The sequence below is a fragment of the Drosophila guanche genome, unplaced genomic scaffold, assembly GCF_900245975.1.
Source record: "Drosophila guanche unplaced genomic scaffold, DGUA_6, whole genome shotgun sequence".
NCBI classification, from domain to species: Eukaryota; Metazoa; Arthropoda; class Insecta; order Diptera; family Drosophilidae; genus Drosophila; species Drosophila guanche.
Window position 1 is genome coordinate 2,008,129 of NW_022995750.1, and position 19,336 is coordinate 2,027,464.

The following is a 19,336-nucleotide window of genomic DNA, read 5'->3' on the forward strand; positions in this document are numbered from 1 at the left end:
TTGTTTTTATTTGTAATTTTAAAATTTCTTTTAATTTTTCTTCTTTTTCTTCACTGAAAATACGCGTTGGATTTTTTCGTTGAAGTACAAAAAATGGTTGGTTGGATTTAGCCTTCAACCCTGGTATGGTTGGTTGACTGATGCAGGCTCTACGAAGTCACATAGAATCATATGTAATGGTAAAAGTGGTTGTGTGTGTGTGTGGATGGAGGGGGAAAACAACACTTTGGGCTTTTTGTTTATCCTTTTTGTAAGGGGGGAGTGTTTACTTGTCATCTGAAAGAACACCATTTAAACTCATTAATTGCATTTAAGTGAATATGTAGATGAATATGATATGTACCTTCATCTTCATCGTCATCATCACCCTCGCCATCTTCTCCGTCTTCGTCGTCGAAGGTCTCCTCCTCGTTGTCGTCGTTATCTTCCTCGTCTTCTGGCTCTACCTCAATATCAGGTACTAGGTAATACTGCAGTGGATTTGGCCAAAGATCATCCTTTATCAGTTCTGCAATTTCATCGTTGACGGGATCGGTATTATCCGAGAACCAATCAAAGAAGGTCTTGTATTCGGAATTGCGTTTTTTCTTGTTGCCGTAGGGTTTCGTCAGCAGCTGTTTTAGCAGATTCTTGCCCTCCTTCCAGTTAATAGGAGTGCTAGTTGACGCGGGCCAGTCCGAGCCGTTCTCTGAAGCAGCTAGAAAACAGAAAATAAATTGCTTACACATATTTAACAGTTTTAAGGAGTTGCTATCTTACCCGCTGAGTTCAAATGAAACTCTTTGGTGAGCACCTTGTTCTCAAAGTATGGATTCTCGTCAAAATGGAAATTGATACGATAGCCAGATTTGATATCTTCGAATTCCTCAACCTCCAGCTTGCTTAAGGCATGCAAGCATTCCTCCTCCTCTTCGTCCAGAATGCCAGATACTTGTGGGTGGTTGATGAACTGAAATGGGTAGATAGAGAAAGAGAGTTTAGTTTATTGAGTTGATTTTTAGCACCCGACCGGGGACCTTATTCTACAGCACATAGTAAATGTGCTATGCAATCGATAACGATAGCCGAACAAGTCTCCCCTACTGGCGCCATTTCACCGAAAGTCCGCAATTTTTATATAATTTGCAGAGTAGTCATTTTAATGGGAAAACAGCTTTATCGCAAGTGAATAAACTCGAGCAGCATGCTTAAAGTGAGCTTATTTTTCTAGCAGACGACAGGCAGACACATCTATCGATACACACACTCGCACACACACGCTCGCGCAGAAAAAGAGCGGTGCGGCGGCTGCGATGGCGGCGGCATCAAAAGATGAAGAAAAAAAAATGTCTGAATAGAGACAAATTTTGATGGTACCCTCAAAAAAGGGGGAAGAATCAATTACATTTCCAGCATAATCTGCAGCATCAGCTATGCCGCCACTTAACACTTGGGGCACGAAGCGCATACCATGCAACTAATGGCTGGGTGCCGGAAGATGTGATGGGATTAGGACTGGACTTACCGATGTCACCCAGAAGTTTGGCACCCTCTTAACGAGCTCGCTCCTCTTCTCATAGCATGGCTTGCGGAGTTTATTGTATTTCTGCTCCACCTTGAGGATTTCCTCGCTGGCCTTCTCGTTTAGCGCATCAATCTCGTTTTGGCAGGCATCGATTAGCTCTAGTGCCTCCGACTCCTCCTCATTTGTGCCGGCAGATCCGTCAACGGCGGCTCCATCCAGTTTTGGTCGCTTTGGCACGCTCGACATTCTGATTGTTTTTTTAGTGTGTGTGTGGGTCTAGGTATGTGGGTGGGTGATACTTGTGCAATTACAAGTAATTTTAAATTGTAAAACAATTCAGCAAAACGGCGGTACAGTCGACGAGCAGAAGCGGATTTTTTGCGTTTGCTGCAGAACTGTAAAAACGTATCGATGTTAGTGGATGGGAAACCATCGATACCACTGTCGATAGTATCGCTTGTAGATTTTTGTTGACACTTGGATATAGGATATAGATACGCAGGACTAAAAATGCAGCAGCTCTTCTTTTTTATTTCCTACCATATTTTTTTAATTATTTCACAAATTTGAATATGAAAATACTGATATATCGATGGTTTGAACATATCTTTTTACATATCGAATAAAAGTGTTTAAATGTTAGCCCTTTCGTTTTGCAACACCAGCAAATTACATTCTCGTTTTCCGCCCTTTACAACACGCGTAGAGAATATTTGATGCCGACGTGAAGGAGCTGGAGATTAATTTTATAATTTTATACATAAATCGTTTTTAAAAACATTAAAAACATGGCCACGGCTGAAGCTCAAGTCAATGTGAATCGGAATTTGCAAAAGCAGGACCTTAGGAATTTGGTAAGCATGCGAAAATTACAATCTTCTGGTAGTCTGTTTTTTTCCCGTGTGTGAAAGTGTACGCGTCGTCATTATTGTGCCGCTTCCACTGAAAACAGCGGGGTGCGGAGGCAGCAGGACGCGCCCAGATATCTTTGTATGAAAAAACAAGAATTTCTTAAAGCAGGCACATGCATTTAACTTTAAACACTTAAGTTAGTATCTCTGCGGCTGACTAGATTTTGTTGTTTCTCACATCCACGGGGGTGAGCGTACACACGAAAAATGCAGCACGTGGCGTTAGTTTAGTGGGCTGGTGCGGATTTTCAGGGTTTTTTTTGCCTCGGCATCTGGCATAGACATAAAGCTGAAATGTATCAACTTTTAGTTTTTTGCCGAAACAGAGACGCTCATTTGTGCCCATCAGTCTATCTGATGCAATACAAATGCCACTCTAACCTCAAAATGTACGGCTTTCCCACACACACACACACGCTCACGCACATTACACATTCTCGTGCGTATACTACGAGAAGTTTAAGAGTACCGAGGGGGTGGTTAAATACGATAAGAACATCCCCCAGGCGGCTCCATTCATTGATCATTATTTTGTCTACGGTGTATACCTTTTGCAGGAAGTCAGCAACCTTACACCTCTGTCGCCCGAGGTGATCTCGCGCCAGGCGACCATCAACATTGGCACAATCGGACATGTCGCGCACGGAAAATCCACCGTAGTCAAAGCCATATCCGGCGTACAGACGGTCCGATTTAAAAACGAATTGGAACGCAACATTACAATTAAGCTCGGTGAGTGGGGGGATACATGTCACATGTGATGATAATGATATATATACATACATACTGTAAATCAATAACCTAAACATAGTTAGAACTAAATCGTATGTATCAATGATAATGGCTTAAGCATTTGCACACTCTAGAGTGTGCGATCCCTTTTGATCTCCTGTGGGATCTTTATTCTCTTAAGTTCACTGACGACGGCACACCCGCGTAGGAGGCCGACAACTGCTGCAGCTGCACCTGCTGTTGCCGCGAGTTATTGCTGTTCCTTAAATTAGTTTTGTTTTGAAATGTCGCTGGTTTGCAACGATGTGTAAATGGGATCAAAAAGCGTTCTGTAAATGATTATTAACCTTTTTTTTAATTGTGTAATTTGTATACTTAAATTGCTGGATTAGCAGGCAGTGCGCCCCTTCCAAGGTGTGTCGTCGCCTTTCTGTAGATAGAAAGAGTAAAAAAGAAAGTTGTACTAAAAGATAGTTGCATCTTCTTGTTGGAAATCTCTCACTAGTTCTCTTTCTCTATTTCGGTATGCTTTAGTCTCTTGCAATGATTGAATGTTTATTATGATTGATTGACTGATAATCCAGCAATTTAATTAATTGCAAATCTTTTCTTCTTTTTCCCTTTTTTCGTTTGCGCCAACCACACGCCGCGACCCACAAAAATCAAAACAAAAATGTCCGAAACAAACAAAAAATTGTAATTTTGCAGAACGCTTAAGCGAAAAGAAAATCTCACTACTTTTGAAATCCAAGCACCAGCGACAGAAACACGAAATCATGCAACAAAAGCAGCTGCGGCTTCTCGCCGAGCGGCGAAAGGAGGGGGGTACAAAGTCAACAGCCCATGCGCTGCCCCCCGCGGAAGCAACACGCATTACTCGTCGCAGCTCCAGCCAAACCTCATTAAGTCCCAGCCACAGCAGCGGCTATGGCAGCATCGTCAGCTGCGATGAATCCGATCAGTTATCACAGTTCGCGGCTGGCCCCCTGGGAGTGAACGATCTCAAGCGACGACGTAGCAACGGTGTTCGAACACCCACACCATCGGCCAAAAGGAGCAAGAACAACGATGGACAGTTGATGAAGAAGCCACCGAGGGGCGAGTACATTGTGGAGAGGATCGAGCACGTGGAGGTAGTCCAGTATCATCCCGTTTTCTATGTCAAATGGCAGGGCTACGATGAGAGCGCCAACACATGGGAATCGTACGAAAATCTGTCGGATTGTGCCGAAATGGAACATTTTGTTGAGCGTATGCTGCAGCTGCATCAGGTTTATGTAGCCCACATCACTGGGGAACTGGAGACACAGCTCGCCAACATACCGCCGACTGAAGATATAAAAAATATGAGCATTATCGAGATTGATGCCTATGATCCGCTTGCGCTGCAGATTGATATCATATTGCTTGCGCAGTTCCGTGCCGCTTCTAGTCGGAGCCTGCGGAAACCCGAACGAATCGGGCAGCGTGCCCTGCGCCACATGCAGATAAGCCGGTGTCACTTTGCTCGCCGCAAGCAGCTGCATGCATTGCTGAGGTTTGAGCAGCGTATGAATCAGGTGGAGCTGCCGTCACCGCCCATACGAGTGGAAAACAATTGGGATCTGGATACGATTGACAGCGGTTTCAAGTACATACAAAAGAACATCATTGGAGCAGGGGTACCCAAGCCACAGGCTGGACTTGTGGGCTGTAAGTGCCATAAGAGCGCAGAAAGTTGCACCGCCTCTTCCATGTGTTGTGGAAGAATGGCTGGCGAACTCTTTGCTTACGAGCGTAGCACCGGGCGTCTGCGGCTCCGGCCAGGCAGTGCCATCTATGAGTGCAATAGCCGATGTTCCTGCGATGAAAGCTGCACCAATCGTCTCGTACAGAAAGGGCGACAGCATCCGCTTGTGCTCTTCAAAACCAGCAACGGAAGGGGCTGGGGTGTCCGCACACCCCAGGCTCTGAGGAAGGGAGAGTTTGTCTGCGAATATGTCGGAGAGATTATCACCTGCGACGAGGCTAATGAACGTGGGAAGGCCTATGACGACAATGGGCGTACCTATCTGTTTGATCTGGACTACAATACATCGCTGGATAGCGAGTATACTGTGGATGCGGCCAACTATGGCAACATATCACATTTTATCAATCATTCATGCGATCCCAATCTGGCTGTGTTCCCTTGCTGGATCGAGCACTTGAACCTGGCTCTGCCCCATCTGGTCTTCTTCACCATTCGTCCGATCAAGGCGGGGGAGGAGCTCAGCTTTGACTACATTCGAGCGGACAATGAGGATGTGCCTTATGAGAATATATCCACGGCTGCGCGCGTTCAGTGTCGATGTGGGGCGGCCAATTGCCGGAAGGTCTTGTTTTAATTTCCAATTCTGTTGCTGCACTGCCAAATGATGCAACAAATTGTAAGAATTACGAGCCCCAATCGTTAGAATTAAGTTCCAGTCTTTTGGAGAATTTATTTTCTTCCATGTTAAGTTTCAGATTTTAAATAACGAGAGATCATGCATTTTTGTATATACCTAATTGACTTCACATTTGCACTGAAAATACTCCACATAATATTTAGGATTTGAGTATATTGTTTGTCCAAATATCCACTTTAATTAAATGAAATGAATAAAGATAATTTAATTTATAATGATTATGGGGCATAAGTAATAGGGTTCTAACGCTGAGAGGTTTCTAAAGATGGAACTGCTTGTGGAACTGATTTTGTGTGCAATTTATTTCGATATGTTTTCCAGGTTATGCCAATGCCAAAATTTACAAGTGCGACAATCCCAAGTGCCCGCGGCCGGCCAGTTTTGTGTCGGATGCCTCGAGCAAGGATGACAGCTTGCCCTGTACACGACCCGCATGCTCTGGCAATTTCAGACTGGTTCGGCATGTGAGCTTTGTGGATTGCCCCGGTCACGACATTCTTATGGCCACCATGTTGAACGGTGCCGCTGTTATGGACGCCGCACTGCTGCTCATTGCTGGTAAGTCCATAAGTCAATAAATATCTTCTAGCTTTAACTAAAATTATGTTGCCCTTTCCTTTTTATAGGCAATGAATCCTGCCCACAACCGCAAACCTCTGAGCATTTGGCTGCCATTGAGATCATGAAACTGAAACAGATCTTGATATTGCAAAATAAAATCGATCTGATCAAGGAGAGCCAGGCGAAGGAGCAGTACGAGGAGATCACCAAGTTTGTCCAGGGCACCGTTGCAGAAGGAGCGCCGATTATACCCATTTCGGCCCAGCTCAAATACAACATTGATGTGCTCTGTGAATATATTGTGAACAAGATTCCTGTGCCGCAGCGGGACTTTAATGCGCCGCCACGTCTGATTGTCATCCGTTCCTTCGATGTTAACAAGCCGGGCTGTGAGGTGCAGGACCTGAAGGGTGGCGTTGCCGGTGGTTCCATTCTGAGCGGTGTGCTGAAGGTGGGCCAGGAGATCGAAGTGCGTCCCGGTGTGGTGACCAAGGACAGCGATGGCAACATCACCTGCCGCCCCATATTCTCGCGCATCGTTTCGCTCTTTGCCGAACAGAACGAATTGCAGTATGCCGTGCCCGGTGGTTTGATCGGTGTAGGCACCAAAATCGATCCCACGCTCTGTCGTGCCGATCGTTTGGTCGGCCAGGTGCTGGGTGCCGTAGGACAGCTGCCCGACATCTATCAGGAGCTGGAAATTTCATACTACCTGCTGCGTCGCCTGCTTGGTGTACGCACGGACGGTGACAAGAAGGGTGCACGTGTCGAGAAGCTGCAGAAGAACGAGATCCTGCTGGTCAACATCGGATCGCTCAGCACTGGCGGTCGAATCTCGGCCACCAAGGGGGACTTGGCTAAGATTGTGCTCACAACCCCTGTGTGTACCGAGAAGGGAGAGAAGATTGCACTCAGCAGACGTGTGGAGAACCACTGGCGGTAAGTACACGACCATCAGCCAATCATAAACACCACCAACCTAATGACATGCTCTCTTCTTACAGTTTGATTGGATGGGGTCAGATCTTTGGAGGGAAGACAATTAATCCCGTTCTGGACAGTCAGCCGAAATAGAAATAGATTAAGGACCCCCACAGCCCAGCCCGATTCCGATCCCGATTGGTTCTCCAAGCCGTAGCAGTGGCAGTAGAAGCAGCATCATCTTTATTACCCCCCGAAAGCGTCTTTTATGTCCTGCTCCTCCTTGGTCTCCCCTTCCTTCCGACGACTCCAACGTGTCCTTTGATCAAACAAAAAGCAAACTACATACATACATAACTTAATTTATTTAATTTTGTTGTATGTACATAAACCACACAAATTTCGCTTGCGAGTGTTTTGCAAACCCCATAGAAGAATCAGGCATTACAAAAAACTAATAGGTTATACCATATACATATTATATTTAAAGTAACTAAATGGCAAAATCTGATGCATCGTAAAATTGTTTTTATGATTTAAATACAAAAAAAGGAAAATGAAACGAGAAAACAAAAGAAAACCACAACAAATTGTATTCGCATTTTTTTACAATTAAAACCATGAGAATGACTTCTTATTATGGGAAATTAGTGAGATTTTGGATTTTAGAAATAGCAGAGTGGTGAAGGGAGTTTTTGTCCTCCAGTTTATATTATCCACCAAACGCTGGAAAGAAGCCAACAAGTCGGGGAAATTCCTTCAATCGAAACACTCGTTAAATATATCATTATAGACCAATTTATTTTTCCACGTTTTTTTAGTTCAATTAAATTTAAATAGTTACAATACGATTTTTTGTTCAATAACACATTGATACTCGTAATATTTTGTATTTGGTTTTTTTTTGTTAAGCAATTATTCGTTCAGAAAAATGTTATCGATAAATTAATCAATGATTCGCACGTTATCGACAACATATTTTTCTGTGAATAATTTTGAAACGTTTTTATTTTTTTGGTTTTTGAATTTGGTAAATTTGTTTTAACTATCTCCACACACTAGTTTTAATTATAATTTATTTTTTTGTTTCATTATTCATTTTGTAATTGTAAACTACTTTTTACCAAGTATATTTTTTTAAATTTCGTTTTTTAGTTTAATCTTTTTGGTTTCTTGAGATTTTTCATCAATAGTAAATATAGCTTAATGAATAAAAATTCGTACTTAGCCGTGATGTACATATGTTCTTTTGTTGTTGTTCATAGAATAGCTTTTTTAACTAAATTTTGATAAATGACTCGTCACTAATAAGTTATATTTTGAAAAAACGTTTGATTCCATTGATTATTTTGTAATACTATTGAGTAATTTCTGGTAATACTTTTAATTTCCTTTTGTTGTTAAATTAAAGACCCACCCAAACACTGTGGCATTGGAGGGTACACACAATTGCGTTGTGGTCAGTACACGCTTTGAGCATTTCATAACAGAGTTTGTTTTTTACCATTTTCGTTAAGTATATATCCGAAACTAAACAACATATTGTACATTCTTATATATATTTGTTTTGAGCATCCATTGAACACAATTCAGTTTTTGTCAGACCAAAAGTCCCCGGCGGATCCGAGATCGCATTTACAACCAAAAAACTGGAACAAAAATCACATTGGCATGTGTTTTTTTGTCCAAAAGTTTAATATAATTAAATTATTAACTGAACAAACTACATATAAACTAACGAAAATCAAAAACTATTTTAATATACATATATTTTCTCTCTCTATTCTCTGGTAATCTTTGGCTTTCCATCTATTTTTTAAGCTTTCGACTAATTGCTGGCATAACTAACTCCGGGCTTAGTATCTCTTTGTTGTTTTTGAGTATGATTACGACTAGTTTTTTGTTTTTTTTTTCTTGTAATTTGATTAAATCAAACAATGTATTTTTTTTTTTATTATCTGAGCAACCTAGTGCAGTGCCGTGTAGCATTTCTCTGCCTCTCACTGCTGCTTGGGGGACGTGTGGCGCTACTATCTATCATATATTTTTGGGTGACTTTATCGCTACCATTAGACGACGACTGACTTGACTGCCTTGGGTCGTTAAGGGCTCCGACGCCTTTTGAATGAGTAAAGAAGAGTTAAAATTAAATGATTCTCTAGCCAAGAAGTCCTTCGTTATCGATAAAGAAACCGTCTAATGTCTAAACACGACTTTTGGAAACAATTTTTGTTTTACTTACTACCTATACACTCAATTTTGTTCATTTTATATATGGTACATTCATTTGGGAGTTATGGAATTATTATTTTATGGAAAAAAACGAGCAATTATAGAAATATTTACCATGGAGTGCGGCGAGTGAGGAAGAACTTTAGGGGCTTAGGTTATTGGCATGTGATTTCAAAATATGTACCTATATTCCCATTATTCCTTTTGTTTGTATAAGTTTAAGTTGAAGCTTATCATACAGTTCTTTTGAGGGGGGGTGTGCAGCAATCAGGGAGCGGGTTAGATACCTTCAATGTTGGTCAGATTCCATAGTTATAAAAAAGTTACCATACATTACATAGAATAGATATTACATATACAAATACATATATAATAATTATTGACAGTTAATGATTGGCAGATGGCAGTTATGTTTGACATCTTCTTTTCATCCTTACATCATAATATTATGATTCAAATGCATATACACCAAGTATTCAACAGTTCCTCTAATCCATTAATCCATAATGTGTGTATCCATTGATTATAATTGATTTCCCTTCCTAATGGTATCATATACAGTATTTTTTGTTCAATTACATACATACAGAGATATACAGGAGGTGTGTTGTGTGGTGCATAACAAACACGCAAATTTACATGCCGCTGATTGGTTAGTGTAATCTCCAGGGATAGCATATCTAAACAGTCAGTGAATCTACATATTCAATGCCATAACTAATCCGTGGATGCACAATAATATTCGTACATTTTCTTGACCATTAGACTTAAATTAAATTTCGTATTTCTGTCTCTTATATACAAGTGCTCTCTTTCAACTTTTGCAGCAAGAAATACGGTGACATTTAACTCTTAGCTTTACTCTTTTGGTTTTTTTGGGGTATTCTTTCTTTTTCTTTTGTAGCCTACATTTTCTTTAGGATGCACACTCTTCTGGCCCAAGGGGCACCTTAAAGAAAATGGCTTAAATCTCATTCGTTGACATCCTCGTCTGATGAGCTGGCAGCGGGAATCGTTGAGAATTGCCATGGCTCACGATTATTATTTTTGCTGACAGATCTGTAGGGGACGAACATGAACTATAAATAACGGAAATCTCTTTGCCATGGCCTTGTTGGATCACTCACCCATGCTTTTTGGCATTGCTCGGCAGTGTATGGGAACTCCGATAGTAACTGTCGTGTGGCTCCTCTTTCGTCTCCTCAAGCGATTTACGCTGCAGCGTCATGGTCTCTTGTGGGGAGGTTTCATCCAGATAGTACTTGGCACTCTGCGCAATCTTGCAGTTCTCGCACTCACTCAGATAGTCATCGTCTAGGCTGGTGTCGTTGGGCAAGAAGTGCTCCTTGGGATTTAAACAGTTCTTCGAGGTGGTGCAAACGGGCAATTGCTTGCTCGGTGTTGTCGATGCCGATCGCCCGCCGCTGGAGCTGCTCTTGGGCGCCGCCAGCGGATAATTGGGCATCTGGCAATGGGCTATGGCCAGACTCGTACTCGTACTGGTACTCGTGCTCGTTCCGGTTCCCGTGTCGCGCTTTACACGCAATATCTTTGGCAGTGTTGTGCTTTTGGTTGCAGCAGCGGTAGCGGCAGTCGCTGTTGTGGCATTGTTGTTCTCCACGGGCGGTATGCTGATCACCGATGGCACCTTGCTGACCACGCTGTTGATGGTGCTGTTTAGCGACACCTTGCCGCTGATGTGCTTGGGCAGGGTGTAGGTCACATGATTGGCCAACGGATAGAATGTGCTCGAATTGATCTTGCCACTGGCCAGCAGCAGCTTCTCCCCGGTGCCCGCCGCGTTGGGACTTGCCGGCGGCAGTGTCAGTGTTGGTGTGGTTTGCTCTTTCCGCTGCACACTCGTGCTGGCGGTTGACTTGCTCAGCGTATAAATGGTGGCCACGCTGTTGTTGTTGCACGTCGAGGAGGAGGAGGAGGATGTAGGGGCCGCCGCCGTGATTGTTTTGGCGACTGTTGAGCTTTTTAAATTCGTTAGGCTTTTGTAGAGTTTCGGTGGTAAAGTCGGATTGCTTTGATCGTGATGTTGCTGCTGCTGCTGCCTCTGCTGTTGTTGTTGGTTAAAGAAATGTTGCTGCTGTTTCTGTGTCAAACTCAAGTAGGCATCAACCTGCAAGTATATATAGGATTAGCTTTCGGCAGCCAAAGCAAATCTCAGATCGGGGAATGGAATCTATCATCTCATCACAACTGCCAATCAAAGTGTCTCTCCAATTTAATTTCTTTCGGATTTCATTCACCGTTCTGCAAGCTAATCTCTCAAAATGATGGGATCACTTACATTTCGAACTCACCTTTCGATTCAAGTAGGCAGTGGAGAGCACATCGGCAGCGCCACCGCCACCGCTGCTGGATGCACTACGTCCGGCTGCACTGCCGCTGCCGTTTGAGCTACGCCCACGCAGCTCCCCAGAATTGCTGGATGATGAGGAACGCTTCTGGACGCGCCCCAAAACGATGGGCGGTGCGGACACATCCTCGGCGTGTTGCAGCGGTGGCGGTGGAATTATAGCCGAGACATTCACACCGCCACTGGACCCACCCGAACTGCCGCTGACATGTGGATGATGGTGCGTCTGCGTCTCATCGCCCACTTGTTTGGAGATGGTGGCTATCTTTGGCTCATGCCCGCATGCTGACCCCCCACCGCGCTTGAGCGTGCCACCTCCTGCAGCCGTGATGAGATCCTGTGCATTTTGCTGCAGATTCGTCGAGGACTTGGTCCGCTGGCCGTATGCCAAAGTAGCAGCATGCCGGACACTGCCACCACCGCCCACAGCAGCGCCGGGCGACAGAGAGCATGTGGGGCTGGAATTGCTGCTCGAGTTGCTAAACAGCTTGCCGGCGCCACTCAGAAAAGCATTGGCATTGGCCGTGCTGCCCATATAGGACATGGGCACATGCTGGATGGGGCACTGGCACATCGGCTTCTTGCTGGCCTTGGTGGCTGCCACCTCACTGCTGTTACTGCTGCTGCTGCTCTTGGCCTTGCTGCTGCTGCTGACATTCACCTGCAGAGGATCGGCCACGGCAAAGTATCGCGGAATAGTGCGATGATAGCGACGAGAGCTCGAAGGAGTCTTATTGCTCGATGCGGACACCAGACTGAGCTGTTGCTGCTGTTGTTGTTGCTGCTGCTGTGCCTTAAGCGTCGCATGCAACGGCAGCTGTGTGGCCTGATCCGATGTGCTGCAGGCAGGCGCCGATGAAATGGTTGCTATTTCTAAAGGCTGCAATATCTCCATTGACGGCGCGGACATGGCAGCTGCCAGCATCTGTTGATGGTGCTGCTGCTGTTGCTGCTGTTGTTGCTGTTGTTGCTGATGCTGCAGCACTTGGGCATGCGTGGGCGTGGCCATGAGTTCGCTGCTGGCGGGCAGGGAATGATAGCTGGCTGCACTGGCACTGGCATTGATCTCTACATCGGCCACCGTGAGATACTGCTGCTGTTGCGTTTGCTGCTGCTGCTGCTGTTGGGGCAACTGATGGAGCAGCTCCTGGGAGCCGCGTGGCGTTGTCCTGCGTGACGCACTGTAGGAAGCAGAGCTACTGGTGGCAGCAGCTGTAGTCACGCTGGCGCTGATGTTCAAGTGACAGTTTTTGTAGCTGCACTCGCTTGTGCCGCCACCACTTTGCTTGGGCATTGTCTGTAGGCAAATGGAACCATTGCTGACCTGAGCCTGAGCTTGAGCCAATTGTTGTTGTTGCTGCTGCTGTTGGTGCTGCTGTTGCAGTTGCAATTGCTGCTGCTGTTGCTGATGCTGCAGCTGTAACTGCTGCTGGTGGTGCTGCTGTTGCTGCTGTTGTTCGAGACTGTGCTGCTGCTCGCTCTGAAGGCTATACGGCGGCTGGTGATTCTCGCCAGTGGCTATGGTGGTCACGCCCCCACTATTGATATTGATGTTGATCAGATTCGTGGTGCTCTGCGTGTACTGGTTCGACTGCGGCAGAACTGAGCCACCATTAGCTGCTGCTGCTGCTGCAGCGGCGGCGGCAGCCATCTGATGGGCATGCTGCGGGTGTGTCACCAACTGTTGGGTATACTGCGGGGCATGATGCTGCTGCGGCTGAGTATGCAGCTGGAGCGTATGTTGCTGGAGATGTGCCTGGTGGGCTTGAAGCGCTTGCTGTTGTTGTTGCTGTAGCTGCTGCTGCTGGCTGACGCTCGCGACGGCACGCTGAGAGCTCGCGGGAAGACTGACCACGCACTGGGCACTCAGCGCCTCTGCCTGGGAGATGGCCACTGCCTCCTCATATGGAGGCGGTGCCTCGCCGCGCGGAAAGTGCGGCTTCCACAGCGGATAGTGGGTGGCTGCTCCCCCGTACGAGTAATCGATGGCACTCAGATTCCCCTCCATGTAGCCCATATTGCCAGCAATGTATCTAAAAGGAACAACAGAGGAATGCTTTAACTGTCTAGTGGGGACTATCTGGGGACTGTTTAACGACTCACCCAATGCTACCCACAATGCTGCGCTGATCCTCAGCATTCTGGCGATTCTCTCGTGCCCTCATCTTACGCTGTCTCAGCCGATTGACCAGGAAGAAGAGCAAGGACAGAGAGAGCGTGGCCGTGATGCCACTGGCCACCAGTCAAATGCCAAAGTCTGTGCTTCCATCGCTGAACTGATCATCCAGGCAGATCACCTCGCAGCAGTTGTTGCCGCTGCCCACCGTCTGGAAGGACTTGCACTTGCTGAACGCCTCGCACAGCACCATCTTGCAGGCCTTGGGCAGCCCGCTGTCGCAGATGCACAGCCGGCAGGAGTCCGGCCCGGGCATATAGTGCATGCCCGTCTCGTATAGCTTGCCATTGTAGTCACGGCAGTGTCCGCCGGGTATGAGACTAGAGCTCACCGCGTTACCATCTGTGGAAACGATAACTTGAGTTTTTGTTTTCGTGTGAAGTTTTTTGTATACATATTTTAAAGCATATTTATGGGGGACTTTGCAGATGTTGAGAACTCTGATCTTTTGGCATTTCATGTATTATTTCATTTCCAGAAAATTCTCCCAGAACCTCCTCTGAAGAACCGTTACAAGTTAACCAGAGAAACCCTGATTATTCCAGAAGCTCGAGCATGTCGCTTGTAATTTACAGTTACCACAAACCCAAGTACGTGTGTACTCGTTTGGCCACACACACACCTGTATATAATCGCACACTCGATGATGCTGGGGCCTGAATTCTTTATTTTGACACACTTGACCAACTTTTCGCTGATTTAACATTGTGCCACCAAAAAACGTACACAACCACACAAACACACACAAATACAAATGCATAGACAAAGTGCAGCAGGTGCTGCATGAGCGACAGGGAGGGAGAAGAATCTGCACAGCTGCATAAACCAACAGTGAAAGTGAGGGAGGGAGAGAGAGAGATACTATGATATTTATCACTTGAATGAAATTAAATGCAAACGCAGAACATTTTCGACATCATTTACATTTAAATGCTAAACAGCAAAAGGAAATTCAAATTAAAAACAAATACACACAAATGTGTGCATACAGTACATACACAACGCCGCCACATATGCGTGTGCTGCATGACAACGGCGGGGAAGGAGCTCAGGTCCCGAGGCGACCATACCGAAAGCGAATTTCTGACCAGGAAACGCACGAACGAAAATTGCAAACAGGCGTGCGTTACGCCCCCGCCCCCACACCAAAAACAGAAGAGAAAAAAATGTTGCCTTTTATGCGAGAGTTTCCAAGTGAAATTTGCTGTGTTCATGTGTGTGACTGATAAATACATACACAAGCAACATACACACCCAGTCCAGCCTCCGCCCGCCCCCAACACCAACACAATAGTACACACCCATACACGAACAGGAGCCAGGGTGTACATGCAAAAAATAAACACCATACACACAAACAACCCACCCACCCACACGGACATACATACATATATTAATACATGGATATGTATAGAAGCAAAGCAAAATTTTGCAGGCCACTTCCTTCGTATTGCCATTTCCATTTCCCCACCCCCAAGAACCGTTATGCCCCCTTTTCACAGGAGTTTCTGCTGCTGCTGCTGCTCTGCCTCTGCTCTACTGTGAAAAAGAGCGAACCGAAGCGCAGCATGTGCCGTGGTATTGGTATACATACGTGTATATGTATGTGTGTGCCCCGTGTCCCATAAATTGTGAACTCTGTGGCCATGGACCATATTTCCAATTATTGTAGAAGGAGCCAACCGAATCGAAATTGATTTTGCATGAAAAACCTTGTGTTCGCTTTTAAGGAGTTTTATACATCTCGCACTATTCAAATGTTATAAATGTTCGCCATTTTCATTCTATTTGCTGCTGGGTCAGGATATGGGGCTGATTTCTGCATGTGGATGTGTGTGTACCAAATTTTTCACACCAGTTTTCCCCACTAGATTTTTACCTTTGGCATTTCCGATGAACGCAAGCAATGCCAAAAAATACATATTGCACTCGGATAATTCGCACCTATAGCCGCACAATCAATTAAAGCTTGTTAATTGCCAGATAACTTTTTATTCAATATTTTCAACAGTTTTTTTACGAAACTTCGAGCCGACCAGTGTGACCGCGGATTTACTGATAAATTATACCGTATGACCCGCGGAAATATACCTTTTCAGATTCCAAATATACCAAGGCAAAACCCACTTAACCCACTTGTAAACGTTATTTATGTTGATTGGAAATTACATATCGCGATTTTGATGTTCGGCTCAATATTGCAAGCTAGTTAGAGCTCTCAGCACTAAACATATAATTTTATCCAAATAACTAACCGATTATCTTTAAAATCGATTGTTTTTTATGGCTCTTTCAAATGCGTGGGCCTATTAAATAAGGTTTAAAAATAAACAGTCGTAAAAATGTAAATATTTTTACTTTTTAACTACTCAGTAACTACTAATGAACTACATATAAACAGAAAATGTATTAAATATGCGCATTGGTACATCCTAATTCCCTAAGCTATGTTTGAAATATAGACTTTGTTTTGAAACATAATTTGTTTTAAAAAGCCTCACAGAGTGGGAGCTAAATATTATTTAATAAGTTGATTTTGTGATAAAGAGCACCCCTCAAAAACAGCGTGCTTAAACTATCGACAAACAAAAATTAATCGGTATTTACCAGTTCCAGGGCTACTTGTAGAATGTGAACAATATTTTTAAATTTGTAACGGTTGGAAAATGAACAAAGGCTAAGAAAATAAAAATAAACCGGCTATAGAAAATGGCATAAAAAGTTTTACTCATTTTCCGTGTTACTGTAAACCTTTTATTGTAGCGCTCGAAAGATGCAATTCGAAAATGTCTTCGAAACGGCACATCTGATCGATTACTGTAAAAGCAGTCGAAACCCGCTATCGAAAATGCAAAAGAAAAAGACAAATTTAAAATTTAAAAAAATTAAGAAGAATTTTCTTATTGAAATAATCCTCTCCTCTACCACTTCACTCATGAATTCCGCTGGTAGTTTAATTCAATTAAATGCAAACTGTCCTCATTAATTTTGTACAAATGTTTCAGTCATGCAACTCCCCAAAAAGCGTACAATGTCAAGCTCAAGGGGCTCTGCGAAAAAAAGTCAGCAACAAGAGTTTAGCCGCCGTAAACAACACGCACACGAAATAATTGACGAATTGCTGAAAGGCGGCGATTAAATTGCAATTTAAATGAAATGCAGGTAATTTGCAACTTTCATTTATTCACTGGGAAAATTTGGCCAACTCGAATTTAATGTTTTGATGTCATGAATTCCATGTGGCCCACTGTGTCTCGCACTCTTTGACCATCACGCGAGGCTGTCGGACGTCCTGTACGGCTTCAAAAATGGACAACGCCACGGCGTCAGCTTTGAAGGGGATCGGGCGTAATCATAGCAACTATGTGATACCCGGACTTTATGATCTCTCCACGGAGGACACCAACTGGGTGCTGACATCGTCCTTTATCATATTCACAATGCAAACGGGATTTGGCATGCTGGAGTCTGGCTGTGTGTCCATCAAGAACGAAGTCAACATCATGATGAAGAACGTGATCGATATTGTGCTCGGCGGTTTTACCTATTGGCTCTTTGGCTATGGCATGAGCTTCGGCCGTGGACCGCTCTCCAATCCGTTTATAGCTATTGGAGACTTTCTGCTGGATCCGCCCGTTGGCGATGCCCTAATGGGTCAAATATTTGCTGCTTTCCTGTTCCAGCTCTCGTTTGCCACCACGGCTACGACCATTGTGAGTGGCGCAATGGCAGAGCGGTAAGTCAAACTTTTATCGAGGCATCAGACATCAAATATTCAAAGACTTTCCATTCCAGTTGTAACTTTAAGGCATACTGCCTGTTCTCGTTTCTCAACACGGCCGTTTATTGCATTCCCGCTGGCTGGGTTTGGGGAGAGCATGGATTTCTCAATAAACTGGGCGCCGTGGATATTGCCGGCAGCGGACCCGTCCATTTGATTGGTGGTGCCTCTGCGTTTGCCTCGGCCGCCATGCTGGGTCCGCGTCTGGGCCGATATTCCGAGGGATTTGATCCCCTACCGCTGGGCAATCCAGTCAACGCCTGCATGGGTCTGTTTGTGCTCTGGTGGGGCTGGCTGGCCTTCAATTCGGGCAGCACTTATGGTGTCAGTGGCGCCAAGTGGCAGTATGCAGCGCGAGCGGCCGTTATGACAATGATGGGCTCCTTTGGCGGTGGCTTTACCAGCTCCATGTAAGCAAAACATAAATCCAAGACCATTACTCAAGTCTTGTCTCTCCACAGCTACTCCTTTTGGCGGCACGACGGTGGCATGGACATCATGGATCTCATCAATGGAGTGCTCGGTTCGCTGGTGTCCATCACGGCTGGCTGCTTTTTGTATCGCGCGTGGGAGGCCTTGATTATTGGAGCCATCGGTTCGTTGCTCTGTGTGCTGGCCATGCCCCTGTTCGATCGCATGGGCGTGGACGATCCGGTGGGTGCGAGTGCAGTGCATGGCGTCTGTGGCATCTGGGGTGTCATCGCAGTGGGACTCTTTGCCGACAATCCCATACCGCTGGATACGACCAACGGACGCATGGGTCTGTTCAAGGGCGGTGGCTGGTACTTGCTGGGCATTCAGACCCTTTCGGTTCTCTGTCTCGCTTCCTGGGGCATTTGTTCAACATTTCTGCTCCTCTATGTGATTAACAAGATCATACCCATACGCATGGATCCGCATGAGGAGCTGCTGGGCGCCGACCTCACCGAGCATCGCATACGTCACAGTCAAATTGGTCTGTCGCGTGCCATCTCCGCCCTGGCGCCCATTAAAGTTGATCTCAAGAACATAGCTGGGGTCCAGCCAATTGGCATTAATCCGGGACACGAGCGCAGCATCGACCAACTGCGTGCCGCCGATGATAAGCTCTATCAGTGGCAATCCTACCTAGAGCAGGTGAGCAACCCGCGGATAACACGACATAAGCTGACCGCTAATTCGGACATCACCTTCCAACCCAAGTCGCCGGTCAAGCCACCGGGCAATGTCTTCAGCCGCAGACCACTCACCAGGGAGGGCATCAGCGAGGGCTTCTATCGTCCCAACAACAATGAGTTGCCCGTAATTGGAGCTACTATATCCCATAAGTTGGACAAGGATCCAAACTTTGCTTGGGTTGATTAGTGAAATGCATCAAAATGTAGGAATAATAATTCCCCCAAATAAAGCTACAAACATACTACGTAGGACACGCTGTTGTAGAGACTTTAATTATATGAGACAGAAATTATGTTTTAGTGCTTAGTTGAGTAGGTCTCTTGACCATAATTTGAATAAAATTTTCTTAAATTAAAGAATTTTTTGCATAACATTTTCAGGGGTTTCTGCAGCGTGTTTTAGAGCCCACTTTATTGATAAACTCTTGAGGCTCATTCTCTTCCCTGATTTGAACACTCTCTAGGAATTGGCGTCGGAGTAGCTCTAGTAGTTTCGAAGTTGTTTTTGAAACGATTTTCGAACCTAATGTTTGCCTCGTATAAAGTACAAAATTGCTGTTGCAC

At 45.0% G+C, this 19,336-nt stretch overlaps 5 protein-coding genes across 7 annotated transcripts; 2 read left to right on the forward strand and 3 right to left on the reverse strand.

The window, feature by feature from the left end:
* Positions 1 to 22: 22 nt before the first annotated feature.
* On the reverse strand, positions 23 to 18,374 carry LOC117585985 (protein SET). 2 transcript variants are annotated; one of them, XM_034275803.1, is made up of 5 exons: positions 18,370 to 18,374; positions 1,505 to 1,780; positions 760 to 949; positions 344 to 697; positions 23 to 276 (listed from the first exon to the last, which is right to left on the reverse strand). In XM_034275803.1, exons 2-5 carry the CDS (start codon positions 1,748 to 1,750, stop codon positions 266 to 268), a joined length of 801 nt encoding a protein of 266 aa, XP_034131694.1. In that variant the 5' UTR covers positions 1,751 to 1,780; positions 18,370 to 18,374; the 3' UTR covers positions 23 to 265. The 2 variants fall into 2 exon arrangements, with proteins under 2 accessions (XP_034131694.1, XP_034131695.1); XM_034275804.1 differs by lacking the exon at positions 18,370 to 18,374 and having other exon boundaries at positions 344 to 694; positions 1,505 to 1,894.
* LOC117585978 (eukaryotic translation initiation factor 2 subunit 3) lies at positions 2,165 to 7,542 on the forward strand. 2 transcript variants are annotated; one of them, XM_034275795.1, is made up of 5 exons: positions 2,293 to 2,358; positions 2,973 to 3,147; positions 5,898 to 6,134; positions 6,203 to 7,076; positions 7,142 to 7,542. In XM_034275795.1, exons 1-5 carry the CDS (start codon positions 2,293 to 2,295, stop codon positions 7,209 to 7,211), a joined length of 1,422 nt encoding a protein of 473 aa, XP_034131686.1. In that variant the 3' UTR covers positions 7,212 to 7,542. The 2 variants fall into 2 exon arrangements, with proteins under 2 accessions (XP_034131685.1, XP_034131686.1); XM_034275794.1 differs by lacking the exons at positions 5,898 to 6,134; positions 6,203 to 7,076; positions 7,142 to 7,542 and adding an exon at positions 3,856 to 5,794 and having other exon boundaries at positions 2,165 to 2,358.
* LOC117585976 (box A-binding factor) lies at positions 8,568 to 13,847 on the reverse strand. The gene is made up of 4 exons (XM_034275791.1): positions 13,762 to 13,847; positions 11,603 to 13,691; positions 10,418 to 11,418; positions 8,568 to 10,349 (listed from the first exon to the last, which is right to left on the reverse strand). Exons 1-4 carry the CDS (start codon positions 13,821 to 13,823, stop codon positions 10,262 to 10,264), a joined length of 3,240 nt encoding a protein of 1,079 aa, XP_034131682.1. The 5' UTR covers positions 13,824 to 13,847; the 3' UTR covers positions 8,568 to 10,261.
* On the reverse strand, positions 13,880 to 15,871 carry LOC117585987. Its single transcript, XM_034275807.1, has 2 exons — positions 15,714 to 15,871; positions 13,880 to 14,176 (listed from the first exon to the last, which is right to left on the reverse strand). The coding sequence occupies exons 1-2, from the start codon at positions 15,754 to 15,756 to the stop codon at positions 13,902 to 13,904; spliced, it is 318 nt and encodes a 105-aa protein (XP_034131698.1). The 5' UTR covers positions 15,757 to 15,871; the 3' UTR covers positions 13,880 to 13,901.
* Positions 16,698 to 19,021, forward strand: LOC117585980 (putative ammonium transporter 2). The gene is made up of 3 exons (XM_034275797.1): positions 16,698 to 17,570; positions 17,630 to 18,025; positions 18,077 to 19,021. Exons 1-3 carry the CDS (start codon positions 17,143 to 17,145, stop codon positions 18,957 to 18,959), a joined length of 1,707 nt encoding a protein of 568 aa, XP_034131688.1. The 5' UTR covers positions 16,698 to 17,142; the 3' UTR covers positions 18,960 to 19,021.
* The last annotated feature ends 315 nt before the right edge of the window (positions 19,022 to 19,336 follow it).